The 26,820-nt window shown below is 29.7% G+C and overlaps 2 protein-coding genes across 3 annotated transcripts; one reads left to right on the top strand and one right to left on the bottom strand.

The window, feature by feature from the left end:
- Nucleotides 1-828: 828 nt before the first annotated feature.
- Nucleotides 829-21,334, top strand: LOC143155276 (activator of 90 kDa heat shock protein ATPase homolog 1). 2 transcript variants are annotated; one of them, XM_076327818.1, is made up of 9 exons: nt 829-912; nt 2,808-2,956; nt 3,585-3,664; nt 4,082-4,275; nt 10,435-10,555; nt 10,975-11,054; nt 11,193-11,327; nt 19,526-19,761; nt 20,958-21,334. In XM_076327818.1, exons 2-9 carry the CDS (start codon nt 2,877-2,879, stop codon nt 21,040-21,042), a joined length of 1,011 nt encoding a protein of 336 aa, XP_076183933.1. In that variant the 5' UTR covers nt 829-912; nt 2,808-2,876; the 3' UTR covers nt 21,043-21,334. The 2 variants fall into 2 exon arrangements, with proteins under 2 accessions (XP_076183933.1, XP_076183932.1); XM_076327817.1 differs by having other exon boundaries at nt 866-1,077.
- A 146-nt stretch (nt 21,335-21,480) lies between these two features.
- LOC143155275 (trans-1,2-dihydrobenzene-1,2-diol dehydrogenase) lies at nt 21,481-25,655 on the bottom strand. The gene is made up of 5 exons (XM_076327816.1): nt 25,475-25,655; nt 24,352-24,553; nt 22,843-23,134; nt 22,135-22,535; nt 21,481-21,713 (listed from the first exon to the last, which is right to left on the bottom strand). Exons 1-5 carry the CDS (start codon nt 25,496-25,498, stop codon nt 21,610-21,612), a joined length of 1,023 nt encoding a protein of 340 aa, XP_076183931.1. The 5' UTR covers nt 25,499-25,655; the 3' UTR covers nt 21,481-21,609.
- Nucleotides 25,656-26,820: the final 1,165 nt, after the last annotated feature.

The raw sequence follows: 26,820 nt of genomic DNA, 5'->3' as shown, positions 1-26,820 counted from the left end.
CTTTCCTAAAAACCTATATCAAACTCCTATTGAAGGTTTTTACACAGGTAAAAAATTTGGTTCTGTCAAATCGCATATAAATTTATATTTCTTTAGTCTTCATATCTGTACAGACATGACTCTAATAACTGAAACAAGCTATTTTCTTTATTTTTCTTTGATAAGACTCTTTTCCTGAGTGCATTGGTGCATTCTTTTAAAGTAGAAACATCTAAATTTTTCGTATAAATTCCTTTTCATTATTATTATTCATTATTATTATTAAAGGTACCACATGATTTTAAAGAGGCAACCATAACAGGTTAATGGTAGCAATTTTAACGGGCGCCACGTGCGATTTATTTATTATACCGACATGCGATATCAAGAGCAAACCAATAACTCATTTTTTGAGCGAATATTTTCTTATCCACATAGGATAAGTTAAAGTAGTAATAATTAAAAATTTTTATTTTATATAGACTCAGTCACGTCTTTTTATAATGTACACTAAAATACATGAAAATGAAAAATATCAGGATAATCTAAGAAAATATCTCCTAAAGTATTGAGTTGTTAGTGACCTGACCTTATACCTTTTATCTACAGAATGACTTAAGAAGTCAATTTATGGAAAAAAAATTGATAAAAGACTTTTGTCGTAGAATAATAGTAATCATTAAACCATTCCAAATTTTCTCCTACAACTTTTTTTCCTTCTTCATTTAAAAAGAGCTACACAACTAGCCTAGTTATTGCAATCATCCGTATAGTAACTTTACACGTTTATGCATAGAGTTGCCTATCTGAAGTGACTTTTACATTATATGTTCATGAAATTTCTAGAAGGGTTTTGCATCTCTCACTATAGTATTTGTTTCTTTAATAATTCGAATCTCGTGTGAAGGTTTACGATCTTCACATCATTTGCACGTAAGAATTTTGACGTTAAACGTGTTCTGAATGTTCTAGAAATAAGTTAGTTTTGCAAAAGAATTCGTGCATGTTGAATAGCTTTTAATTTGAAAATTAAATTTAATCACAAATACATAGAAAGTGACTGGCACAATTTGTTTCGAAATACTTCCGAAAATTTTTGTAAGTAAAATATAACTACTATTACATAAAACTACCTTAGAAAAATATTTCTCGTTTTTCGAGTCATTTATTAAACATGTAGGTTATAGTTTATACATCTCCTAAATTCAAAATTAATTTGGATTGTAAATTAAATTACATTTTAAGTTCGGGTAATTTTTTTCCATCAATATTATTTAAAGTAATTTATATGACAGTTTCAAAAACTGGGAGTGCAAATTAAATAACTTTCTGAGTTCAAATAATTTTTTTTTATCAATATTATGTAAAGTAATTTATATGACAGCTTCAAATGTTTAAAAGTTGAATAATTTTGTTTACTGAAAAATGAATTGAAAGAACTTATTTTACATGCTAAATTATCATATTTATTGATATAATACAAATTTAGCCTCATTTATAAAAATATAATTATAACAGTTATATAAATTTTGACATTAAATTTTTGTTTATTTTTTAAAATACCTAAATTTCAATTGCTAATATTGTTTAGTAGTTTTGCAATTGTTTTAAGATAATTGAAAGTTAATACTTGTTTAAGTTAATTTAATTTATAAAATAACACACTATTAAGTACATTATTTTTGTAAATATATAATTGTATTATTCTTCAAAATTGATTTGTGGTGAACACAAATTTTTCAATAAAATTATTGAAATATTGTTTCATTAAATCCAATTAGTTTTAATTAATAACAATCCTAATATATTTTAAAGTTTCATTAAAATCAAGAATCTTAAAACTTCACTTTTTTCCTGTGATCAAGTATGGTCAAAAAAAATTTTGCGTTATACCATAATATTTAATTTTGTTACTGTTCTTGATAAATATTAATACATTATTATATAATTTACTATAATAATAAATATTTATACAATGTTATTATCATCATCATTATTATTAAGTGTATATGTAATAAAAATATAAATTTCAATAAGTACATATGTACTTTAGACGCATAACTGCAGAAAATATACATGTATAGTAGAAATTTAAAGTATAGTAAGTAGTGTCGCTTCTAGAGACAAATGCTCTTGTGTCATCACTAAGGTTTATTAATTTTTTTCATTTTAAGAGAAATAAAGTTAAGATTTCACTATTGTTGGCATCAACCACAATGCACATTTAAAGGAAAAGCATACAAAAAATTAATAAATCTCAATTGTAACATAGAGACACTCATCTCTAATGATAATAATACATTAATTATTGTCAGGTTTCGGTAAAAGTATATATTAAAATATATAATGTTTATTATTTTTTACAAGTATATGTAATTGCAAGTATATTTGTACATTTATTATTACATTTTAGTCAAAGTATAATAATGTATTGCTATAAATAATTTATAAATTTCACAAGTATTATAAACAATTTTATGAAAAAATGACATTAAATGTAATCCAAATCCAATATAAAATTAAAATCTTTTGTTTTATATTTTGGGTTATGCCAAATAATATAATCTGCCATATGATCAAATTTTAAATCAAATTATTAGATTGGTATTAATTGGTAAAACTTTTAATTTTTGGTATGCTTTTATTGAATTTATATAGTTATGTATACATTTGATAGTAAAAGTATCAATAGTTACATTTTTGGAAAAATTAATGATTATATAAATTTACTAGTAAAATATACATTAATTAAGTTTATGCTTTTATCATGACATAGATAATCGAGTTAGTATTATATTAGTAAAGAAATATAATATTCTGTGTTTCAGGAATAACTATTTATTTTAGTTAATATATTTGGACAGTATAATATATTGAGAGCTTCTGATTCTTCAAAAATGGCCAAGTGGGGTGAAGGAGATCCAAGATGGATAGTTGAAGAAAGGCCAGATGCTACTAATGTTAATAATTGGCATTGGTATGATAAAATATGCATGCAATTAATTTTAGTATATTTGGTTTTAAAATTAAACGTATCATATATTTAATTATACATATAAGATTATAAAAATTCAATATTAATTTGTAATGTGTGGACCATTAGTAACATATGTACAAGGAATAACATATTTATGTAAATAAAGTTAAAATTTCACAGTACTTTATTTACAATTAAGCATTCTTTAATGAATGTAATTTCTATTGATTGAAATTCCATTGACTGCTTGTGTTATTTTGCTCTAAAATCATTTTTCATTTCTACATATTTTTTTTATAAAGGACAACCACAGTTGTCTTTAGTATAGATCATTTTATACAGAACAGCCAGTCATTCTTATTAGAATTGGTAGAGCATACCATGAGTTTTTGTGAGTGTATTGCAGAGGTGCAAAGGCTTCTAATTTATAGAGTATGAGTTACTAATATTATAAATGGAAGCCTTTGTTTCTCTCTAACGCATTGATAAATTGACAAATATTGTGTCAGTCAGTGGATTTACATTTACTCTTGATTTTGTAAAAGTAAAATGATTTAATATTTTTAAAATTGTTGGAGGTAGTAATATAATGCATTTTAAATGACTGAACTAAAAATATTTGTTTAAGGACTGAAAAAAATGCCTGTACTTGGTCTAAGGAGAAGTTGAAAGAATTATTTACTGACATGAAGATACAAGGAGATGAAGGTTTATATATTGTTTATTTAAAATTTTTATTATATTAATAACGTTAATAATGCAATTAGAACAATAGATTCTTAATAATTTATAGAATTATCATATAATATAATAAAGTATTAACAATAAGTACATACATACTTTCAAATTATTGATATTCTAATTAAGAGTTTGTGCTATTATATATTTTAGTGCAACTTTTGCAGTTTTAAAGTACTTATAATGAATTAGATTCTTACACATAAAGAAATTATTAGTTTTATATAGTTGGGCAAACCTCATAATTATAGATTATATAAAACATAGTTGTTCCATGTTCTTAACTTATTGTTAATTTTAATTATGTAATTAAGATATTTTAATATCGCTAATTTTATAATGTAAACTTATAAAAACATGTAGTCAATGAAATTGTGTTCTTTTTAGTTTCGTGTACAGTAACAGAAGTTGAAAAATGCGAGGGTGAGGCAATGGCAAACAATAGGAAAGGTAAATTAATTTTCTTCTATGAATGGAATATTGTTTTGAAATGGATATTCAATGGAAAATCTGATAAGAAGATAGAGGGTAAAATAAACATTCCAAATCTATCTGAGGAGAATGATATTTCTGAAATAGATGTAAGTAAAATGTCTTAGCAGAACAAACTTGTAGTTATCTACAGGTTTATAAATATTTACTCCATATATAAGTGTATTAACACGTTGACTCCCGGGACATTTTAATAAAATAAAAACTGAAAAGTTATTGACAATTTTAGCATATTCAGTTTAATTCGGATTATTTTTCAATATATATATACAAGGTATCCGAAAAGGTTGTGACCAAATTTATATCATGTTTTACTAAGTAAGTGAAACAAGCTTGTATATATTTATGTTCGAAAATGGTTTATTGAAAAGAGAATATAAGCATTTAAAAGTTTATGGGCAAAATTTGTCTTAAAATTTATTTTACAGAATCATTTACATATTATATTTCTCAATGATAGTTATTGTTTAGATGCCTTTATCAATGATATCAAGACGTTTACTATCACTCGTTTTAACATCTATTAGACATTTAATCGTACAATATTTATAGGGCCACGTAAAAAGTTATTTTATCAAAATACAATAGAAGCAGAAGATCACCTTTGGGAATATATTCAAAATGCATTTACCATTATTTTCAATACAGTTGATTTGACAGTTTAGAAGATATTTTGTTCCATTATTAACTCACAAGTTTGTATTAAAAAAAAATATATATCAAGATTACTTAAACCGTTTGAGTTTTATTCAAAAAGTAAATCGACCGGTAATACTTGGGACACACTTTATATCTTTCCAATAAAGCATTCTCCGGACATAAGTTTATACGAACTTTTTTCATCCATTTGATCTCGGTAACAGGTGGTACAAGTTTAGTCCCAACTTTTTGGATACCCTGTATTAATAAAAGGTAAGTATATTTAAATTCTGTTAAACCTTTTATATGCGTGTTAAAAAATCGTTGGACGAATGTTGCGAATTTATAGAAAAAAAAGGGATGACCTGTTGGTAGGTGTTACGGCAGCCAACGTGTTAAGGAACATAATTTATAAAATTATATCAGTATGAAAAAAAATCTTAACTATATCTGGCGCCAAATCTATTGACCGGTCGGAGATACTTCCTCACCGGCGAGTGATGTCAAATAACACCCTTTTCCTTGCGATGACACGGAGAGTTAAGTTTTCTTCTGTTATGAGGGTGGGTGCATTTATACAGGATGTCTGATTTTAATCTATAAATTTGAATTATTTGTAATCTATTCGCTGTATAAAAATTGTTCGGACACGACTTATTATTTCGAGGTGGATATTATTTGCTGTATTTCCTTTTATGAATTTTTCCAATGGTATTTTGTTCTGAGATTTTCCATATATGTTCTAAGTATTTTTTCCATCTAGAAATATTAAAAATGATTGGAGTTACAGCTTCTTGTTTAATGGCATCTTCTAAAAAAGATTTTTCAACATAAATAGGTTAATACTTTTTACAAGGAATAACGGGCTGGATCAATTAGTGCATTCGAAATTATATGATTTCTTTTAAGAAAACGTATGTCACCTTCCTATGAGTTTTATGCGTTCATGCACAGAAAAACTAATTGCAGCAGATAATGTCCCCTTTAAAACTATTCAATTCCTGTCTGAACCATTTTTTATACAGCAGATAGTTTCGAGTAATTTGTATTTATATTTTAAAATCGGACACCTTATGTAGTCCTTCCTTTGTTAATTTTCTCATTTTCAAACAAAATTATTTGTATATTTGTCCTTCTTCTTTAGATTTATTTTTTTCCTTTTTACTAGGCACGTAAGATCGAATGCCGTTAAGCCTTTAATGTACAAATTTTTGCATACAATATTATAATATATATTCTTTGGTAAGAGCTTAGCCAACACGTGGAGAGCTACTTTGTCTTGTTTATTTTCGCGTGTTATAATGCTTTGTCTGTTCTATACGATTCCTTGCTCGCTTCCAGGTTTTCTAACTCATTCTCATTTCATCTTGCTTTTGGTTTCGACGTTGAAAGAAGCGAGAATCGACTGTTCAGGTATCGTGTCTCTTCTACGTTAAAATAGCACGTCTTAATGAGAACTTTACAAATGAACGGTGAAGTTTCTCCGATGAAAATAATTTTAAGCACAACTTTATTTCAATTGTTATCAATTATGCTTAATATAAATTATTTTTATTTTCTGAAAGTACATGCTCTTTTAAATGAGTTAATATTTCGATTCATTTTGATCGGAAAAACATTGAGAATCCATTGGTAATATTCTCATAAAGATATAATGAAAAACATATAACAATTTAAACTTTTATTACTGAATGAAATTTGATTAGCAAAGCGTTCAGTTATACTTTGTACGACTTCTCGTCATTGATACTTATTTTGTACATCGTTACTTTGTATATTTCCTTGAAAGGCTGATCGCCTGGTAAAAGAGAGTGTGTCGCTATATTTGAGATAGAGATGCAGTTTCGATTTGCGTTTTCTGTTTATAAAACAAACAATCGAATAGAATAAAGAGATGAGGGACATAGCACTTGAGGGTAGGAGCCCCTCGTTCATCTGCTTTCTTTTTCAACCGTTTTTTCCCTTCAAACAGCAAACCTACGTTGTCCCAAAAATCGTGCGACGCTTAAAAAGCAGTGTCTCCGTTGTAAGGAAAATTGCAAACGCTATGTACAATGTACGTTCGTAGTCCGTACTGCATTCAGGTGGGAGTGGGAGGACCCTAGAGGTCTCATCGAGTCTCGTGTGGCTTCTCTTGAACCGCATTGGTCTACACCCCAATCGGCTCGATTAGCCAATAGATTTGGCGTCAAGTACAATGAAACACTTTTGTAGATAATATTTATGAATCAATAATCAAATTTTTGAATTTAATGTAACATGTAAGAAAAGTCCGCAGGTTTAATGCTGAATTTATAATGGGGTTTTGCATAATACTAGGGCTTGTACATTACCTCCTAATATAATAAAGGGGGTAGTTATGAATAAAAACAACTTCTCGAGAAAAACGCGTTCAAAGTTTGAATTCGTTTGTTTGGCATTGTTTGACGTAACAAAGGACAACAAGAAAAATGTTTTTAAAACGATAATTATTTTTGGATAATTTGATTTTCCTCAGAAATAAAATAATTGGGACTGACTTTTACAATCGAACTTACTTTCATTCGCAAAAACCGCGTTTTCCGAATGGAAAAATCCATGCTCGTGTGTTTTCGTGCAAATTCTAGTCTTTTAACTTTATTTTTCGCGTTAATTCGCGATATATTCAGTAAGAAAAAAAATTACACTTTTTACACGGGGTAATTTCACCTGTTAAAATTGTAGTACGACACCAACAAAAAATGGGTTTGTGTTATTTGTAAACTACTCTACTTGCATACAATAGAATCGACCCTCATATAACACACTACTTCTGCAACACGATTTCGTTCTAACACGATTGGAGAATTGCGGGAATCCCCTCTGTAACATTTACAATTCGCTCTAACACGATTGAACAATTGATGAGTCCCCAATATATTATGGAACGCGTTAATTGTTTTGTCAAAATGACAAAAGATTTTCGATTCAGTCTGTTAATACTGTGAAGTCGAAAGAAGAGTTCATTTACATTGTTCGCAGTTGTTACAAAGTTAAAATCTTTTTAACGTACTTTAAATGCTATTATTTCATATATATATTGTTATATATGCATATTTCTATTGTGTCATATATGTAAATTTTTATAAATTGTTTATAAAACTTGTGCATGTAATTTAAAGGTAGGTAATATACTTCTTATTAAAAGTCTTAAAGATAAACGATTTTCGTAAGTATACCTATACTAATGAACATTCTCTAAAAATATGTACATATATTAGTATCTATGTACATATTTTGTAAATTAAATTACAGATGTATATTGATAATAGCTCACATAATAAACAAAAAACCTCTTTTAAAATTCATTTTATTTCTTTAAAATTGAACATTAAAATTTTGGATCATCTCCAAAATGGAGAGAAGATTTTGTTGCGAGAGCTTCAAATTTAAATAAGGCAAGCATTCGTACAATACAAAGAAATGAATAAAAAATTAGAGAATCTGTTTCTTCGGGTTGCTAAGTTTCAACCAGAATGGTAGCTCGTCCCATGTATTGGGTTGTCCGGAAAATTCGTGCCAATTTTTAAGGAAAATTCAAAGGCAACACATTTAAATTTTTGTATATATTCATTGAATTATATAGTTACTATTTTGTTCTACAATTTTTATATATCTTTCACGCAACTTGAAGATTCCATCCTTTTAGAAGTACTCAGGTTTTTCAACTGTAGCACCTTCACCATGATTAACACATATCTTTCTTGCTGTTTGTGTGACATTTTTGCTTTTCCGGTAAAAGAAAAACACCTTTTGTTTCCTTCCGTATTCAAAAACGTATAAAACTTACAAAAATTAATGTATCTCAACTAAACTTCTTTTCTAAAAATGCCCGAAATATCACCTTTTAGAATATGTATGCATGTTAATTGTTTGTAATTATTTCGATATATTTAGATCTTTTCTAATGCCACCTATCAAAAAATAGGCACGAACTTTCCAAACAATCCAATATTATAGAGAAAATGGAAAAAATTCGTAACATTTGTATCAAAGATACAACAGGAAAACATATTCCGTTATATATATATATATTATAAATTTAATGTATCAATATGTAATGATAAATCTAATTCGTAAATATAAAAATAAAGTATGCAATCCTATTTGTTCTTGTTCTTGATAACCCATAGTCCCGTATAACACGGTATTTTTTTGGAACGTAACTACCGTGTTATACGGAAGTCGACTATATTTTAAAATTGTCTAAATTTTCTGGTTGGTGAACTTTGCTTGAAATCAGGTGTATATATAGTGGCGGACATATACTCACGAACGTGCGAATAATTATATTTCCATTGTTTGTTTTGCGTTATAACTAATTTTTATAATTTAATTCACTTTATTTTTTATATGTTTGATGTATACACTATTAGTCTTTCTTGTATAATTTCTTGTATAATAGACAGTGGGTAACACTTTAATACTCAGGAACGCTATTAAAGTTCATGTGTACAACATTTGTTTTAAATTTTCTGAGCTCGCAGTCAGTTTCTGCTAGATTGTCTATATGTTCAGACGGCGTGTACGTCAAAATTGAAACGGTAATCATGAGTTTGGATAAAAATATAACTCTAGAACAATGATGCCTAAAAGAAAAGAACTAATTTGTATTTATTAAAAATTATATAAATCCGGTTATACCCATTTCTATCAAGATAAACTTTATTACAATTTACACAAAAACAAGACATGTTAATCTAAAACAAGTATAACTTTTGTTTTCTTACGTTACAAATTTTCTGAAGAACTGTTTTATAGGGACGCAACTCGAACCAAACATTTTCTGCAACATCGATCCCAATTATTGAAACTTATTTTATAATAAATTTAACACTGAATCGAGGAAACAATACTGAAACTGCAGAGTCAGATGCATCGGATTCAGACCGCGATAGCTCCTCGGAGAATTTGTAATATAAGAAAATATAAAGATTGTGCTTGTTTTAATTTTCGTATAACTTGTTTTTATGTAAATTATAATTATATAGAATTTATCTAAATAGAAATGAGTATAAACGGAGTTATATTATTTGTAATAGTAGCAGTACATTTTTATTTGTTTTCCTCCTGGGAATACAAAGATACCTGTTAACTACAAATACCAAAGAAAAATACCAATGGGAACCAACCGAGAAAAAATAGTTATTTTGCGCACAATACATAATAATATAATATAATTAAAAATATTTTAAACAATGACAAAAATTGTTCGAACTTGTGCCAAAAGAGCATTGATTTGGTGCACAAATGTGTTGCCAGTTGCATTGATTCCACAACTGTTAATTGTACCTTTGGAGCTATAAATCGCCAAAACTTTAATACTAAGTATGTTATATATTATTACCAGCTGCCTTCAAAATCATATATCATTTTAATATCTCAAATCCTATCAACTGTGTAAAATCCAGTTTAAAATCCCATTAAAAAACCAGTATTACACCTTAGGACCTCTCCTTCTTATTAATGTATATTGTTGAAGTTTAGTAGGGTAATAAAATACATTGAAGCACATATTTTTAATTTTACACAAGTTTGATTTTTCACGAAATGTGTTTATAAGATAATAAGTAAGTCTCTCCTTTTTGTAGATTGAAATTACTCTAAAAGATAGTACTGATGAGGGTGAATTGGTAAAACATATTTTACATACAAAAGGAAAGGAAGCTATTAGAGAAAAATTGCAACAATATGTTTCTTCTTTAAAACAAGGTAAATTTATACCAATAATCACTGTATAGAGACTTTTACTTCCCTATGATATATGTAATTTAATTCATAGAATAAATTATATATATATAGAATGTTTATAAATATGCTGTTTGAAATAATTAGCAAGTATTATCAAACATATCAATATATGTAACAAGATCTTCGTTATTTTTTTTTTAAGATTATTAGTATTTAAGACAAAAATTCAATCTCTTTTCAATTTTTTAAGGTCTTATCCAAGTTACTGTATTTTTTTAAATGGAATATTCTAACTTTGTTTCAACACCATGAAAGAATAGAGGCATACATAATAAAAATTTTAGAAGTAGTTTTGAATTAACTTTTATATTTTATTAATATATTATAGAATTTTTATGTATGTTGTACATTACAATAATTAGGCGTTTTTTTTTTCTTAGAATTTACAGTAGGCATGATTCTACCCAAAAAAGATAGTGCAAAGGAAAATATGTCAAATATTTCTGGATTTAATGCAAAAGTGAGTATAGAAAAAAATAAATCATGGCAGATGATTTTTGTTTGTTTTTGAACATATTGTAATTTTAAATAATTTAAAATTATCTTCTCCCCATTTGTATTGTTGATTAATTAGCAATTTTTGTATTACTTTTTGCAGTTGAAATTGTCTTCTACAATAGTATCAAACGATAAAAAGGAAGTCGGATGTAAGATTTCAACAACTACGATCAAACAGCAGCAAAAATTCCAATGCAGAGCAGAAGAATTTTACAATATTTTCATGACAACTGAGGTAATGTTATTACTAATATTTATAAAAATATGTGTGCTTAAATACATGATTTACGAATTGTTGTTTTAAAGAGAAATATTTTTTATACGTTTGCCTAAGAACAGAGTTGAGTATTATTTAAATAATATAGAATAAACCTTTACTTAAATAATTATCTAGATAACACCGAACCGAAATTGTAGTTCTTACAAACATTTCGAGATTCATAAAGCCTAGGAACACCGGTGGCGTAGAAGCTATAATTTTTGTATTGATCAAGCTTTGTTGCATGTTGTTGCTTGCGTCTGTAAGTGGCGTAACAAGTAGTTTTATCGTTCATATAATGAATAAATAATATAAATTTATAAAGTTTATTTAGATAAATTGTTATTCGTTTTTATTATTTAATGTCTAGATAAAAATATGTCTAGCTCTGCTCAAGAATAATTTCTAAACTTGAACTCTTTCAAATAATGATAACACATTTCATATGAAATGATTTAGTCTTTGTTGTATTCTAGTAGTGTTAATTATCATAACCGTTTTGTTTCTACTATATACTGTGCAATATTGCAATTTGTTCGTACAAAATATTTTTTCTATTTTATGTATAAGTTTTTCCTTTAATATTTTATATGGATAATAATTTTTCAATGGTAAAAATATTACGTTATTTGCCCGTTGGTTCCTCAAGTATTATTCTGTTCTAAAATGAATACCGCCGCGCTTCATCGTAAGGACAAAGGTAGTATTATGGTAACGTCAACAAAGTTTCAGAAAATATTTTTGTTTTAGTGTGGTCCCATCAGTTTCTACTTCTTTATGAGATATTGAGCTTATAATTGATTATGAGCTCAAAGATTTGTTTCATAGTTATAACATTTTTGTTCTCACAGTCAAATTAGCATTTCATAGTAGAATTTCCAAGGCTATTCAAACCAGGACAATATACACTCGGTAAAAGAAAGTTTGATTACACTACCACAGCCATATTATTGATGTTAACGGGAGATTCGCATAAATCTACTAGGGTAGTCCCAAAAGTATTCGACCTGACGTATAGATGACGGTAGTTGTTTGAAAAGAATGACTAAGGGAGAAAGTACCGACCTCGTAAAACTTAAATCTGAAGGTTGACAACGCTACGTTGTTTAACATTTGTTTGGCAGTCATCAATATAGAACGCTCTCAGTGAATTTGTAAACATGGAAAAAATTGGTTATCCTTATGTGATACAATGGTTTCGTTTGAAAGGCCTCACTCCAACCGATATCAAAACGGTACTAGATTCTACTATGTGAGAGTCTGCTGCTTCGTTTACAACAATAAAATATTGGGTGGTAAAGTTTAAACGTGCCGGTACCAGTTGTCAAGACGAACATCGCAATGATGGGTCTAATGAGGCGACTACGCCTGAAATGGTGACAAGAATCCACAAAATGATATTGGATGACCGTCAATTGAAAGTGCGCGAGCTAGTAGACACGATAGGCATATCAGAAAGTGCTGTACAGTACACATTGACTGAAAATTTAGACATGAGAAAGCTGTGCGCAAGATGGGTGCCGCGATTACTCACAATGGAATAAAAACAGTGTCGTGAGGATGTTTCGATCGAGTGTTTGGCAAGATTTCGCAGCAATAAAGCCGAGTTTTTGCATCGATTCATAACCACGGATGAAACATGGGTTCATCGCTTCACACCTGAGTCAAAGGATAGTCGAAACAATGGACTGAAAGGGATGAAGGGGTTCCAAAGAAGGTGAAGTCTACAGTTCCATCTGTAGACAAGGTGGTAGCGTCAGTTTTTCGGGATACGCGTGGGATAATTTTCATTGATTGTCCTCAAAAAGGAAAAACAATCAACGACGAGTATTATGCGAATTTATTGCAGCATTTGAGTGATAAAATCAAGGAAAAATGACAGCATTTGGCGAAAAAGAAGATTTTGTTTCATCAAGACAATGCACCAGTTCACACATCCGTTATCACGATTGCTAAAATCAATTAGTTCGAATTACTTCCTCGCGCACCCTATTCGTCAGATTTAGCCACCTCGGATTATTTTCTGTTTTCGAACTTGAAAAAATGGCTCGGTGCTAAAAGATTTGTCAGCAATGAAGAAGTGGAGTCTGATGACTACTTTGCAGAGCTCGATTCATTTATCGATCTGAAAGCAGACTATGTAGAGAAATAAAAATATTTTTTCCCAAATTCTTTGTATTATCGTTGTTAGGTCAGGTACTCTTGGACTACCCCCGTATTATGCCATCGACTGCTTGCTAATGTGGATTTCAATGGTAAACATGTGCTTTGTAATTTCAGTAATCAGTAATCGATACAGCACAATTTTAGTTCACGCTGTCTACATCCTTTCCAATCCATAATTTTCTCCATAGCAGCATTTACTATCACCCTTCAACTTCTAAATGAAATTGCATTATACTATTGTATACAGTTTCTATACTATTGTTGCTTTATATTGATTTGTAGAGCAATTTGCACATCATGGCGTAGTATTTCATCCAGTAGCGCATTTTGTACAAGGGCAAATATAAGCATTTGCTATAGATAGTATAATTAAGGATAAATACTTTTGATTAAAAATGATATAGGCAGCATTAATTAAAATCGTGATGTATCGGTTATCGATTACCAACAGATTATTGCACATGTCTGTAATTGATTCGTACGAGTGAGCTGACGATAGTACAATAGTTTTGTTTTATGCTCATTTTTCTTTGCGTATCATGTATACTTAGAAATGGACCGATTTTTTTCTAACAGTGACGTGTGTCTGTAGTAGTGCGATAAGGTTTTTTTTTTTATCGTCTAAGGCAATAATTTCATTCCTCTTATCCGTATCACCTCCTTCATATTCAGTTTTGTAAAACACTCAATGTCAGACTAATGTCATTACATGACATAGTTTGCCTATTTGATGAAACTTTATCATTATAATTATTTTCATTCTCCTTAAGCACCTTGATAGCACAACTTTTACCCATTTATTGTTCACTTTAAATTGTATTGAGAACTTAAACTATAATGAATACTATCTAAAGAGTACAATGTTTCGATGCCTCGAAGCCATGTTATCGCTAAAATAAACATTGGAAGAAGGAGAGTCACCATGACTCCAGTATTACCGTCTCAACTCGGACATAAGACGAATTCAAAGCCGTGTCACAATAGGCTTGGATGAGGTGGTCATGTTGAGTTATCACCGAGTTCACCCGAATTAGCATCCTTAGATTTTTTGTAGAATTACTTTAAAACCAAGTAGTGTATCGAGTACTTTTTCTGTGTGTGAATCTATTTATAATCGAACTCTTTAAGTGGTAATACATTATTTAGGGATCGAGTAAATTTTTGCATTTCGACTGAAGGATATCCTTTGGAGTATTAACCCTTTGCACTTCGAGGCCTTTTTCGCTTGCACAAACCAGCAACTCGATTTCGGCCAAATTGGTCAAACATTTTACAGGTACTTTAGAAACATTTATAAACAAACAAGCGTATACAAATAATAAAATTTCAGCGCTGCTGAAAATTTGACACTTCAAATCAGTGCAAAGGGTTAAGCTTAAGACTTCCATTCGATGTACAATGCACTGATTGGCAAAATAACTTTAAATAATCCCGACTAATAATTCATAGTCACTTTATAGTAATAAGTGGTAATATGGGAAAACCGCTTTGCTTCTAGGATTAGCTGTGCATTATTTAAACGATGAAGATCTTTACAGGTTTTATAACACAATGATTCATTTGTGATTTGTATATTTTTTTTCCGAACTTTGTATCCCTTTGTCAAAAATTTAACTTCAAATTTCGAGATCAAGATGAATAATACAGCAAATTTGTCTGGTAGTTTTTTTACCTATTTCGATGGATTGAAAATAACGACATATATTTTGTTCTAGACTCTGTACATGTTGACATATTATCCGGCCTGAACATTTCTCATGCGATGTATAGCTTTATAGGTATACACCAGTTGCATTTTCGACTATGCTTCGAACGATGTTTCGTATTTATTATACATTACATTACATACATTAAAGGTTTTATTATAAGAAATATGATTTATAAAATTTACATTTATATCAAAGACCTATTACCACATTTAACATTATTTTCGCGTTCAATCCCAAGCAGTAGAATAATTATATAAATGATAAATTGTTGAATTAAATGTAATAATAATAATGAGTTTTACATATATTTAATTATAGATTATTCTTAACGTTACACAAACAAAAAATGTATATATGTACAGTGTGAAGCACGTAATTGGAATTACTTATACAACTATGTAAATATTGACTTGACTACAAATTAATTCAGATAAACAGTGCATAGTTCGGAGTGGGCCATATACTGCACCATTGAAATTGTTTTCATTACTTGTAGTTTTCAAGATTTCAAGAACATCTTCAGTTTTTTAAATAAAACTCAAATTTAATGCTACAATACAAGTTACAGATAATACTAAAACGAATTCACTACCATTGGTAGTGAATTAAATAATATAATCTTTAAACGACCGTTATCCGATTTATTGTATTTTGAATTTAAAAATCTATCATTACAGTTTTTTTAACTTCTACACTTTAGTAATAAGACTTAAGATTAGTGTAGATATTATCTATTTTTTGTGTTCATTTTAGAGAACACGTTCAAAGAGTCGTTCTTGAACCTGAGAACACTTCTCAATTATTTTCACAAAACTATTTTTATTTCGTCAAAACATGTACTTCTACTGTTGGATATTGACGATTTGTTGAAGCATATCAAAAGTTACAGGGTGCATCATGTAAACTGTATTTTCTAAATAATTCTTTAGGATAAAATCCAACGGTGTCAAATTTGGTGATCTAGGTGATCAACTCATTGTGGTTCTTGACGACTAATCCATTTTTAAAAGAATACATTATTTAAGAGCGGTTACGTTTAACGAGAGTAGCGAGTTGATCAGTCTTGATGATGATACACAAACTTCTAATTGTTGGCTAAAGCAGTAGATGATGTTACGACTCGATCGTTTTGAAACATTTAATATGGACGCGACCCATATGCAGAGTGTCTATTGTAACAATAGCCCTTGTTAAATATTTCAGAAAGAACTAAAGATATAAAAAAAATATTCTTTCAAAGATTGTTTGATATAAAAGGGGGACATAATGATTGTATAAATGTATTTTTTACTAGTGGAAGAATGAAAGAGATTTTAGGATTATTAATTAATTTTTTATTAATAGAAGGTTAAATTTTTGTATACATAATAATGGGTGTATATTAAGACGTATTCATTGAGCTACCAACGAAATTATACGTTCAGTGAAAAGTTATAAAATTGTCCGGAGGATCGCTTTAGAAAACCCTTAACAGTACACATGCAGTTTACAAGTTTTCTATAAAGTTTAAGTTTTATAAAAACCTTGGTAGAGTCTACCACAAATTTTGTAAAATAGATTACGGATACTTATTGGAGGAATCTTGACCTAACTCCCTGACAATTTTATAACTTTTCACTGAATAAAATCACTTAGCAGCCAAATTTCTTAATTCAAGGTCATTTCAAGGTTATAACCTTGTAGATCGTTAATTCGTCTTAACGTCAACTACAACCCTGTAATATCAAATATATATATCGTAAAAAAAAAAACAAGACAATCTTGATTTTTTGTTGAAAAAAATTAGTTTCTTCAAATTTAATATTTGAATGTGTAGTCCAGCAATAATTAACAAACTTTCACTCGAAACCTTTTTTATCAAATAACAAAAATATTTAAAAAAAAATATTTTAAAAAGTCGCATCCATGTTTCGAAATGTTTCAGTTGTTCGATTGTGTAATCGGTTGTTTAGTGATCGTGCGCTATTTCGTTACCCTATTACAGTAAGATCATCTAGCGTTTCAACCGCGCATCGACTAGAAGATTATGCGTTTTATATACTTATTCACCTTAAACAGAACGAATTAATGTCACCTATTGTATCTAATGCAAGCATAGGCTCTTGCAGGCTAGAGTAAAAATTTCCGCTTGTAGAAGTTTGATGACGCAGCAAGAAATTAAAACTTACATACACTTCTCTGCATAAAGCTAAGAACTTCTAAAATTTAGAGGATATTTCGCATTTCTATTAATTTTGCTCGCAATTGTGATGCAACACATTGTTTGTAATTAAATAAAATATATAATCAAAGTATTTCGAAAAATAAATCACTATAGAGGAAGATATGAATGAAAAACTCCATTTTCAGTTGTTGCATAATGATAAAAAAGCATTTAATTTAACAATAATACAAAATTAATGAATAATGTTAAATTAATTTAATCATTTATATAAACTCCGTTTTTATTAATCGATTTAAAAACTTTTATTTGCTTTTAAGTCTCCAAAGCGTCGAAAATGTTCCATTAAATTATCAATTAGATTATAATGGAGAGATAGTGTAAGTTAATCAAAAACGGATACCCTGTGTGAGTTCAATCATTGTTTTTCTCGGTTAATTGAGTGTATTGACACATCATTTTACTAGAAAATCCATGAAAAACATGTTCGTGTGCGATATGTAATATACTTACCAGGATGCGCATATTGTTAGACAAATCAAACAATACATTGCAAATTAATAGTATAGAAATTGTAGATGTTAATACCTTTTAATAACGTGATAAATTAGAACAATGATGTGAAACTTTTTTCGCTAGCAGGTCAAATAAAATAAAATAGTACTTTCTGTGGGCCAAATAAAGATTGGACTAATACAGCATATTTAAATTTAGCGTACATGATATTTATTTAAAATGTATACAATATTTATATTAAAATATTTATTAGAATACCATTGTTTTAGTCTCTCGAAGTTAAAGAGCTCTGAGAAGGTTGACGTTACATCTTACAAAAAACACTCTCTTTAGGTTTTTCATACTATTATTTTACATTTTATTTTATACAATTTGTATAACGATACGCGCATCCCGATATAACTTTTCATACTGTACTGTATTTTTCTTATTCAAAAATGCTAAATACAGCATAGAGTAAAGTCTTGATGTATCACTTACTGATTATGCACTTGGCTACACACGCATTGACTCTCCGATCCGAACTATGCAACAGTTCATGGTGAATAGTCTTCTGTCCATTTATTTTGTGTTCTGCGTTGCAACACGATGGGGATTACTGCTCCGCTATCGTTTTCATTTATTGTCTTAATATGGTCTTTCGAAGCCCGGTGTACAAGTGACATACGAAAAGCGACAGTTAAATTTTAATGGTTTCATTAGTAGAATTTGTTTCAATTTTATCTACACCTTTTGTTATAGGACAAAATCTGATTTCCATTTAATAAACTGAAGGTGACTTTGAAATCTTGAGAACTACAAGTGATAACAAAAGTTTAAATAGTGCATTATATGGCCCCTTCGAACTATGCACTACTCAACCAAACCAATTTTTACTAAAGTCAATACCTACGAAGTTATCGAAGTGGTTCCTGTTTCGTGCTTCAGCCGGTATACACTTAAAAATAAATAGTGTGAGAAGAACAGTAATTGGAATAATAAATAAAGCGGAAGGGACTGTGGTAAAGTAATATTTCATTTAGTCACGTAATAATAAAAAAAAAATTGTAACAATTCATTTTCGTAGTTGTCCCTCTTCATGCATCAATTACTATTTTAGAATCATTTTGAAAGATTATATACCGGGCGATGTAGTGACTATTACCGTATCTTCAAAATTATGGAAGTCAGAGAAAAATTTATTAAACAATAATTGCACAGTACAGAAGAAGTCATCGTATGGCGATGAAGATTTCTTTATAGGCAGAGGTACTTTAGAGATATTACTTATATTTTAAAACATGAACATATATACCACAACTGCAACGATAGGCGAAGATGAGCTGTTTTCAATATTATAGATATTTTAATTTAATGGATAATATAATAACATCAAACTTATTTGATCAATTTTAATTTGTTGCAATTACAATAGGTAATTGTAACGCAACTACATGTTCTTCTATGAATTCGTGTTATATCAATTTATTTTATTGTTTTGATCCGTACGTATCTATTTCTAGTCGAATTTTACTCGGTGCGGTAAAAAAATGTTATAAGCACGTAAATTACACAACAATCGCAATTATTAGGTGATAAGGTATCGATTTTCAATTCATTAAAGTTTTCTTTTTTTTTTACAGATGGTTCAAGCATTTACGAGAGGACCAGTCAAACTCGATCCAAAGAAGGGTGGCAAATTTGAAATGTTTGGTGGTAACATACACGGTGAATTCATAGAAGTTTCACCTACAAAGATTGTTCAAAGATGGCGCAACAAACAATGGCCCGATGGTCATTTTAGCGATGTTACTATTGAAATCGCAGAGAAAAGTGATCATACTGAAGTTAATTTATTGCAAATAGGTGTACCAATTAGGTAAGAAAAAGGCACACTGCTTTTACTTTGTTATACTTGGAGGTTTTGTCGAGCTTTCGTTTCCATTACACTGAGAGCAAACGGAGCACCCATCTCGTCGGTAGCTTTCTCATGTCCAGTTTTTCATGTAGGATATTTTACACGCGTTCATTTCATATATTTACAATGTTAGCAATCTCTCTGATCTTTATCCGGTGGTTTGCTAACACAATATCATGGATACTGTTGACCGTATACTCCGTAGTCACCTTCGTTAAAAACGTATGATCGGCCAGGCTCGAATTCATTGAATCAATATCAGGTACTGGTCATCGTAGGTGCATGGTCCTTATAAACAACATGTAACTTCACTTTGATTTCCTTATACGTTTTCCCATCCAAAAATAGGAATCGGATCACTGACCGATATTGTTCCTTTTTCATGTTTGGAAACATAAACTTGTCTAGTTTAAACAGTTACCAAAACAAAACTACTCGATAAATCTGTCTGAAATTTTGACAGATATCGTTTGAAAGATAGAGTCAAACTATGATATACAAATTTTGAATCAGTGATACTCTTAGGGTCAGACGATGTCAGACGATATCCAAACGACGGACGTTCATATGTCTTCCTTCTTTTCTTCTTAGCTGGAAACGAAGGAAGGCGTACAGGTTGGTACGTTTGTTATTTCGACGCTCGTGTGACACCTACCTTAATCATTAAAAACGGCTACTTATCGTACAGCCCTTGTACATTGACAAAACAATTTTGTATAAGTGGATTGTGTGCTCAGGTATCTGAAAAATTTGTTCTTTTCCCGCATTCTTATTCGTTGTCTCCAGAACAAGTTGAGCAGGAACAATTCCTGGAAAAGAAAATATTTCACGTTTTGGTAATTGTCTGTCTCTGTACTAAGAAAACATGCAACCAACGAAACTCTACCGTAATTAACACAAGAAAAGTTTAAATTCAAATACTGCCTTCTACGAATAATGTTGTTTTTTTTTTTTTTGTGAGGAAACATATATATCGTTCATAAATAGTGTTCAAATTTAAATGTGTGCCTCTAATACAATAAATTATATTTTCTTAACCCTTTGAATGCTATCGATGTCTATACGCGCAGTTAAAAAAATATTCGCTAATATTTCCTTGTAAATTTTGAGTAAGCAATATTTATAAATAAAAATTAATGAACTGTATTTCTTTACAGTGAGGAAGAAACAATAAAACAGAATTGGGAGAGGTATTACTGGGATGCTATAAAACGTACATTTGGATTCGGTTATTTCATGTGATCTATGTATGTTTTAAATTTCACTTGCTTATTCTTAAGTAGAAAAATGATTATAAAGTGTATTATCGTAAGCCACCTCGCATATCGTTTACGAACTAGCCGCATAATAATCAATCTGGTACAAATTGTTTTACTTCCCGATACCAATTACTACAATTATCCTTTGCCTCTACTCTTTCCGCTCTATTTTGTACACTGCATCGCGTAAGCAAGACTTTATGTCATAGCTTAAACATAAATGAAGCATCGTCTGTATTAGTTGTATATGTCAAATAAATCTTGTCTGATATTTATATGCTATTTTTTTCTTCGTCATCTACTTCCAAGCCCATTAATTGAAAATGAAATGAAATTTGAAAAATTTATAAAGTTTTGATGGGATGGGATATTTTACTGGTTGGAATTGGGGGTGAGATAGTGTACGATGTGATGCGTCAAATATGTGAAGTGTTCATTTATTTTTCATAGAAAGTTTATTTTCAATGCCGTTGGAAATGAATATCACATTTATTATTGAATCGCGTTAAACGCATTTTTGTAATACAATTCAGTACGTGTACGTCACACTTTAATCTTCAGGATATACAACACCAACTTGCCTCCGAATCTCGTCTTCCAATTGTGCAATTAACAATGAAGCATCGTGTGTCACTTTGGGACTTTCTAGCATACCTAAAATGCATAAGGACAGAAATTAATGCAAGCATAGTTTTAAAAACTGTCTACAAAATTGTTTCTAATTGTGGTCAAGTAAAAATGTGAAAGATAAAGTCACCATTAAAAGAATAAAATTACTGAACAAAGAGTTATTTTTTGACATAAAATTTTATGTTATAGATGTGTCGTACATCAGCACATTTTCTTTATAGTAAAAATACAAATATAGATCAATACTGTCTATAAATAAAGCTCAATAATGTACAGTGTAGCGCCGTCGAGAAATACGTAACTGAATATTTCATGTATAGTTATTTTTTCCTTATTCCAAAGTATTTCAATAAAACTGTGAAATAATCTCCAAATCAGCGATTGAAAATTTGTTTTCATTCTTATTATATTTTAAATTTCGGATGAAACAATATCGATACTATACCTTTTAAAATGCACCTGCGGACTTCATCAGCTTCGTATCTCAATCCACAACTATGAACAAAATTGAATTTGTGTTCAGCTTGTGGAGTTGGTTCATTAATTTCTGTACCACTTGGTAGTGTTATAGCCGTAGGGCACCAAAATTTCGGAATTTTTATCATTCCTTTCGTTCCAATAACATAAGCTTCGTTTGGTAAATGAACTAGGGAATGTGTTAGAATGGTTGCAGTACGATTTCCCTTGTAATGAAAGCTTGCAGATACTGATAAATCGACGCCCTCCTCATTTAAACAACCGCCAGCGCGTACAGTATGAGGTACTTCATTGTCAAATATGAAAGAAGCAAACTGTATTGTATATACACCCAAGTCTAATACTGTACCACCTCCTAATTGTTTTTTGCTGTATGGAAAAAATATTATTTTAGTATAGTGGATTTGATTTTAACGTGTTAAAATATGTCAAAATGAAACATGTCTTTACTTAACAGGTAAAAAGATCATCTATTAAAAAATGAAAAAGGGAATGAATAAATAGGGCATGATGCGGACGAGGCGAAAAGTGTATGAAAGAGAAAGAAAATAAGAAAATCACGTATGTCGATGACTTCTTTATAGGTAAAGACATCGAATAAATCTCCATTTAAAAAATGTACACACTTAAATAAATCATAGAATAAATGTAAAATAAGTGTTACTAATGTACGTACTTAAGTCTATCAATTTCGGGCATTCGGAATCCGAAGGATACCAGAACTTGTTGAACTTCTCCAATACTTCCAGAGTCAATTTCTTTTTTCACAGCCTCATATACGGGAAAACATCTACTCCAAATACCTTCCATTAAAAATAGTTTTTTCTCTTTCGCCAAATCGATTAACTGTTTCGTTTGTTTTAAATTCATAGTTAAAGGTTTTTCACACAAAACATGTTTTCCATTGTTTAACATTAATTTTGCAACGTCAAAGTGTTGAGGATTTAGCATTCCAAGATATACAACCTCTGTAACAATGGATAAACACAAAACAAAATATATGATAGAACAAGTTACAAATACAATATTCCCATAAACTTATTACACTTTGGCATAAGAGTGAAGTCCTGAGTACAAACATAATTCTGTATATAAGGAGTAAAAACGGTTCTTTGAAGTATTACTTCCAATATTGTCTTTGAACACTAATTGAAGGAATTTGTGTGAGGTAAGAATCAAAATGTAATACTAAAAATTAGTATAAATGGAAAACTTGAAGTAACGAAGAATTTTCAACACAGCTGAAACATTATCTAAAAAATATACTATTTCTCTGGGGCAAAATATTGTAAAAAATCATTATTCATCGTCGTTTATATATCCAAGATTGATGTTTAAGTATCGATTTTAATTTAGTAAGAAGGCTAATAAAAATAGATAAGGAAAAGCGGCAGAGTATAATGGTTACGCGCGAAGATAAGTTAACTTCGAAGATTAGTGTTTGGTGGTTCCACTGTTCTAATGGAAACAGTGACGTTTAATAAAGAAATTTTTATTGTTAAATCAGAGAGATGGTTTATTATGTTCATGCCAAAAATCATGAGAAGAAAAAGAATATTAACCGTATACTGTTGACTAGTTGTTTCAATATGACAACACGATTTCAACATGAAATATACATGTAGGATGAGTCATCAAAAAGTTTCGAGAAAGAACGGTACTCGACTGTTTGAGGCAAGATTTAACGATAAATGATTAGCTTATCGGTTAATAAAAATATGAAATTACACAAACGTATTCATAGTAGCGGTTCTCTTACCCCGATTAAAAATTATCCAAATCAGATTGTGTTTGATCCGATTTTCATCAGAAAAATCTCATTAATAATAGGTTGCTCTATAATAAGTTTTATCGTTCGATAAGAAATGGAGCTATTAGGTTTGTCGTTTTATTTTTCTATAGATGGTGCTATCGTTTGATGAACATGTGTGAAGTTTCATGTAGATTTGTCGACTCATTCGTATATTTACAGTTGTTCAAAGTTGAAGTGTCATAGTATTCTTTTTACAATGGAAGAAACGACAAAACTTATTGAACAACCTAGTATTTAGAAATTTATAATATTACACATCTTTTATTAAGTCTATGTACTATCCTTTTAATAAAATATACCTACAATGAAGTTGTAATACAACTTTATTACATTGCTATTCTAAGCTCTATGGAAATTACGTACAAGACCTACCAATATCTTTATCTTTCGCCAATTCTTCATAACTACCATATGCTTTTTTAATTTTGTGTAATTCAGAAAAACTTTGCGCTCGTGAAAGTTCTCGTGCTGCCACACCAACGATCTCATGTTCGGATGCTGGTAATGTGCGTACAGCCGTTACAAAATCATGAGATATTTTCCCAGCACTTGCGATACCCCATTTAATAGCCATCTGAAATAAAAAAATTTCCCTTTTAAATCAATCGATCGAATAAAAAGTTAAAATTTAAAAAGAATGAAAATTATTAACGCTTCGTGTTGTACGTAGTACATCGATCAAGATTATCCACTTTTAGCGACTTTCTGGGTGGTACAATGCACAACGTATAATCAAAAACAATATGTAAGATATGTGTGTTTCAATTCTTTCAATTAATTTGTTGTATCATGAATATCTGAGAAAAGATGATTGTTGATATAGACATTTCCAGTTATATACAGCACCGCTTATAAATATTCGAACAGTTCCACAAGTTTGGAAACTCCCAGATTTATCGGTAGCAAAACGATATTTATTGCTTATATTTGTTTTGTATGGAACATGAATGTATGGAACATTGTTAAGAAAAAAATCATCATCGGCAGTCTGGACAATCGTATTCGATCAGAACGACTAAGGTGCGCCAGTAAACGAGAGGATAGACTTATTATAATACAAAGTAAGAGAAGTAGAAAACTTACTGCACCCGAAATTACTCGAAAATTAAATTCGCAGAGGAATAAAACTTTGTTTGTTGCAACGGTAAAACGATGTTTAAACGAAGTAGGCCTTGTTCGAAGAATCGCAGTTAAAAAATCACATTTTCGTAAAGGAAATAATCAGAAGCAATTACTCTGGACAAAAAAAAAAAAAGGTAAAAACAAAAATTGGACAGAAAAAGATTGGAAGGAAGTTCTTTGGACCGATGAAACGAAATCTTTGGTTCCAACAGACACGTGTTTGTTGGTCACCGAAGTAATGAAACGAATGCTGTAGATGTGTATGATGTCCACAATTAAGCATAGTGGAGGTAGTATCATGGTTTGAGGGAGCTTTGTAGGAAGAACGGGAGATTTAATAAAAATCAACGGAAGAATAGTTAAAGAAACATACCGCGATATTAGAAAATCGTGTCATTCCGTCAAGAAAAAGATTGGTGGGCCAAAGATTTATTTTCCAAGATAATGACCCGAAATACACCTCAAAATTATGTTATTTTATTTTTATTTTTATTTTAGTCGATAAAGTCTTTGTTACTAATTTTATTTTGTTATAAAGAATTGTGGTAATTATTGACCATTCCTCTGTAGAGTTTTATTCAGTATTTGGTCTAAAAAAACACTATGTTTTTTTATTTTCCTTTTTAAATATCTAAGAACAGTTACGAATGCAGTGATCTACAAAAGTTTTCATACATGAAAGCAAAATTCGTTCAATTAAATTTTTTTTATATTTAATAGCGTTTTTTTGAAATGTTAATTATACATTTATTTTGCAAAAAATAAAAGTTAATCTTTATACCAGTGCAATAAGCTAGATAATAGAAAGAATATACTGGAAATGATGTATATGCGGAAATTGTGCTTTGAACATTGCAGTAAAGAAGTTTTCATACACATACTGTTAGATGCAAACCACTCATCAATGAAGCCAACAGAAAAAAAAGATTGCAATTTGCCAAAGATTATGTGAATAAGCCAGTTTCATCTCCAGAGAAAACAATATAATAGTTTTGGATCTGTTGGAAAGAAGAAAGTGTGGGAAAAAGCAGAAATAGAATTCGATAGACTTAATTTTATAACTTAGTGTTAAAGGTGATGGCAGTTCCATAATGGTTTGGGGCTATACAAATACTTGAGGAATGGGCAACTTACACATTATCAGTGGAATTATGCATAAGTTTATTTATTTAAAAATCTTAAAAAATCATTTAAAAATTAGTGTTGAAAAGTTTAGGATTTTGGAGGACTTTACTTTTTATCAAGACAATGACCCAAAATACAAGTCCCATTTAATTCAGCAATGGCTCATTTTTAATATTCCTCACATAATAGCCACACTTTCTTAGACCCCAACTCTTAATCCAGTTGAGCATCTGTGGGAGAAATTAAACAGGAAACTCACAAGTAGGTAAATTTCAAACCAATGTTTGGATTTTTTACCATCTAAATGGAATAACATTAGTAATCAGATTACTCCCAACTTGATTAAATGTATATCTAGACAATTATAAGTTGTAATCTGATCAAAAGGTTACTCTATTAAATATTAGAAAATTCTAATTATAGTAGCAATAGATCATACTACTAACTGTAAGAAACCTTTTATTTGGTGTAATAAATATTTCTTATTTACTCAAAGGAATATAATTTTATTCGATTTGAATCTATCCCAATTTATAACTTTATTTTATTTATCTATAACTATATTATTAAAAACTGTTATTGCAATAGTAATAA

The sequence above is a fragment of the Ptiloglossa arizonensis genome, chromosome 2 (genome assembly GCF_051014685.1).
Source record: "Ptiloglossa arizonensis isolate GNS036 chromosome 2, iyPtiAriz1_principal, whole genome shotgun sequence".
Lineage (NCBI taxonomy): Eukaryota > Metazoa > Arthropoda > Insecta > Hymenoptera > Colletidae > Ptiloglossa > Ptiloglossa arizonensis.
The sequence above is the reverse complement of the archived record's forward strand: the minus strand, read 5'-3'. Positions and strand labels throughout refer to the sequence as shown.

What these genes read in the sequence shown, in the direction of transcription:
- LOC143155276 (XM_076327818.1), top strand. Translation starts at nt 2,877, where the DNA reads ATGGCCAAGTGGGGTGAAGGAGATCCAAGATGGATAGTTGAAGAAAGG. An exon ending in GAAGATACAAGGAGATGAAG is followed by an intron (nt 3,665 to 4,081) that starts GTTTATATATTG and finishes TGTTCTTTTTAG; the next exon opens with TTTCGTGTACAGTAACAGAA. An exon ending in ATGATATTTCTGAAATAGAT is followed by an intron (nt 4,276 to 10,434) that starts GTAAGTAAAATG and finishes TCCTTTTTGTAG; the next exon opens with ATTGAAATTACTCTAAAAGA.
- LOC143155275 (XM_076327816.1), bottom strand. Translation starts at nt 25,498, where the DNA reads ATGACACGATTTTCTAATATCGCG. An exon ending in CACGATTTTCTAATATCGCG is followed by an intron (nt 24,554 to 25,474) that starts GTATGTTTCTTT and finishes TTTTTATTTCAG; the next exon opens with ATGGCTATTAAATGGGGTAT. An exon ending in CCGCAGGTGCATTTTAAAAG is followed by an intron (nt 21,714 to 22,134) that starts GTATAGTATCGA and finishes TATGCATTTTAG; the next exon opens with GTATGCTAGAAAGTCCCAAA.